Below are 3310 nucleotides of genomic sequence, written 5' to 3' on the forward strand. Positions count from 1 at the left end.
GGAGGGGTGAGGGAGGGAGGGGGTGAGTGAGTGAGGGAGGAGGGACAGTGGTTAAAATTCCTTATTTGAAGTCCACACCTGTCTTTAACCACAGCAGCTGTCACATGACCAAACTCCATTTTGTTTGTTTGTCAGAATGAAAGGAACGAGTCTGAAAAATGACAGAAAAATATATTTTTTTAAAAATCTGATTTTTCTGTGAACAAACCGAGTTGAGTTTGTTTGTTGTCCTGTTCCCTGTGGTGTGTGAACCCTGTCCTCTCATGTCTGTGTCCAGCTGGACGTCATCATTGCCGACCTGGACGGTGGTACGGTGACCATCCCCGAGTGCGTCCACATCTCCCTGCTGCCTGAACCTCTCCTTCAACAGACCCAGACCATGCTGTCCATGGTAAGAGCTGAGAAAGATGCCCCGCCCCCTGGGGCAGTCGGGCCGCTGGACACAGGTCTTGTTTTCTTAGATGTAGACGTTGGTCTGATTAGATGGACCTCGGATCTAGAAACTGAGTTTGAATCAATAAACGCTTCGATTTTTTATAAAAATAAATTATACTAAATATACTGAATTATATTCCACTTTAGATACTTGGAAGAAAAAGATGCAAAAAAAGACAGAACCTAAAACTTCATCACATCAAAAAATAAATATATATGAATATATACATATATGTATGTATTGAGAGACATATTTATATATGTATTGGACTTATAAGATGAACTGATCTTTAACTTTTTTTTTTTTTTGAGAATCCTTCTTTTTAACTAAGTTCATCCTAGTTGTTAGTTCTTCCTCCTCCTCAGTTTGTCTTTATCTTCATCAAGACTAAAAGAGTGCGTTCTGATGAAGAGAGACTTTTATTGTGTTTTTGGTTTTTTATCCACTTGGTTTTCATCTCCGTCCGTGTTTTTGGTTTTTTATCCACTTGGTTTCCCTCCGTTGTTTTCATCTCCGTCCAGTCACCTGGACACGTGTAGCAGCTCCAGGTTTCCTCCTGGTCTGTTCTCAGAAATGGAACTCTTCACTTCCTTATAACACTGTGAATTAAAAAGTTCACGTTTCTTTACTGCAGTTCACTGGTGTCATAATCACCTGGTGTCGATGGTACTGGACTGGTATTAGTCATTTTTATTGAACGTTGTGGGGAAGTAGAAACGTGTCCGTGATGCAGGAAACGTTCTGAAACAATGGCACGTTTTACTGGAAAGAAGAAGAAGAATTAATCTTCAGGTGTGTTTGTCTCTTATCTCTGTCTGACCGTCAGCTCACGTGCTTCACACTAATTGGTTCAGATTTATTACTTTATCACCCGTGGACGAATAAATATAAATATTTATTTGTTGCCATAGCTCCGCGCCCCCTACTTTGGGAACCACTGGTTGGAAACAAAGAGCAAAAAAAAAAAAAAAGATTTTTCTTGTCTGACCTCCGTCACTGAAACCAGACACGGGTGTAGATTAGTGTTGGTGTTTGGACTGGGCTTAGCTGCTCAGATCTTCTTACAGCGGAGCAGGATGGAAATGTCAGAGACCTCGGACCAGCAGCTGATTCCTGGTCCGACAGTAAATCAGGATTTATTTCCGATCTCTCCTTAGAAGGTTCTAGATGTTCACTTCTACTGTTGCAATTAACAGAATAATAATTAATCATTTAAACTTGATTGATGCAGCACTGCCCCCTGGAGGCACCAGATAGGTGGTTTCTCTGGGATTCAAACTCAGGACTCTCTGCTTGTAAGGCAGGCGTGCTAACCGCTACACCACAGGAATGATGTTTGAAACTTTGTCTCTGGTCTAGTCTGGACCTGGTCTTGGACTTAATGTCGGGATTTCATTCTGTGTCCACGTTTCAGGTCCTGGACCCTGAGCTTGAAATCTCTGACCATGCGTTCCCTCCACCGTCCACACAACCATCTGCACTCAAGATTCAGGTGAGTTCAAAATCCAGAATGTTATTTAAAATAAACTTAAAAATTTAATTCTGTTACTATTACACGTCTTTCTTTTAAGTTTACATTTTGTTAAATTAAACTAAAAAAAAAAATCTTAATTTCTGAAAATATTAAAGTCGTTTCTCTACAATTCTCTCATTTGAGTCTAAACATTTCTGCAAGAATTTATAATAAATATAATAATAATAAGAAAATAGAAACTTCAGACACCGTTTGAATTCCAATAAAATTAATCCAGATTAGGTTCCAAGGGTCATGATGAAAAAAAGAGTACATAAAAAGTACTTGGTACTATTTGTGAGTACTTTTCTGTTCTGTTGAGCATCACAACAAGTTTCTCTAAAAAAAAAAACTTCTTCTGTTCTAAAAGTTGATCCGACTCAACGTGTCGACCCTTGTGGTTATTCCTGTTTTATAGCGCCACCTACAGTAATAATAGCATATGTAGATTTGTCCACGTCAGTGAATGTGTGTGTGTGTGTGTGTGTTCCAGGATAAGGAGGTCCGGGGCGTCTTCCTGTGGCTGTTCGCTCGTCTCTTCCAGGGTTACCGCTGGTGTCTCCACATCATCCGCATTCACCCAGAACCAGTGATCCGCTTCCACAAGGTCAAACATTTTCATTCTAAAACCACGGTACCGATATTCACACATGGTCCCACTACAACACGTATCACGATGCAGGGGCCACGATACGATATATTGCGATACTGTAGGCACGACGATTTTTAAAAAAAGAATTGAATAGAAATATATCACAGTATTTCAGTGTGTTGATATTTTCTTACACATCTGTGTAACCTGTGTTTGTCTTGTTTTTTTTTTTAGGCTGCCTTCCTGGGCCAGAGGGCGCTGGCGGAGGACGACTTCCTCATCAAGGTGCTGGACGGCATGGCGTTCGCAGGTTTCGTGTCAGAGCGGGGGCCTCCGTACAGGAGCACCGACCTGTTTGATGACGTAGGTCCAGTACAAAGGGGTTGAAACGGTGACGTTGAACTGCTGTTGTTGTGGTCCGAGGAAAAGGTCGGGTCATGACCTCTGTCCTGTCCTCACAGCTGGTAGCCAATCAGGTGGAGCGGATACGGCAGGAGGAGACCAATCCTCACAAAGTCATGAACCACGTCAAGGAGTTGGCAGAGCTGCTCTTCAAAAACGTACGTCACTCACACCTCACATGTTTTTCCTCCTAAAAAAGAATCTGCTGAATCGTATTTAAATTTAATTTAATTTAATTTAATTTAATTTAATTTAATTTAATTTAATTTAATTTAATTTAATTTAATTGATGATCAGTTGATTAACCCCCCCGCCCCCTCTGTTCCCCTCCTTTCTCCGGAGAACCCGCACCCCCCCCCGCCCCCGC

General features: G+C 41.4%; 1 protein-coding gene across 1 annotated transcript in view; it reads left to right on the plus strand.

The window, feature by feature from the left end:
• sbf1 (SET binding factor 1) overlaps positions 1-3310 on the plus strand; it is a 48265-nt gene that overhangs the window by 24206 nt on the left and 20749 nt on the right. The window contains 5 exon segments of the mRNA XM_025057174.1: positions 278-391; positions 1851-1928; positions 2443-2556; positions 2776-2904; positions 3003-3101. Coding sequence (XP_024912942.1) covers positions 278-391; positions 1851-1928; positions 2443-2556; positions 2776-2904; positions 3003-3101 — 534 coding nt within the window.

Source organism: Cynoglossus semilaevis, chromosome 8, assembly GCF_000523025.1.
Source record: "Cynoglossus semilaevis isolate Cse_v1.0 chromosome 8, Cse_v1.0, whole genome shotgun sequence".
In the NCBI taxonomy this organism is placed as follows: Eukaryota; Metazoa; Chordata; class Actinopteri; order Pleuronectiformes; family Cynoglossidae; genus Cynoglossus; species Cynoglossus semilaevis.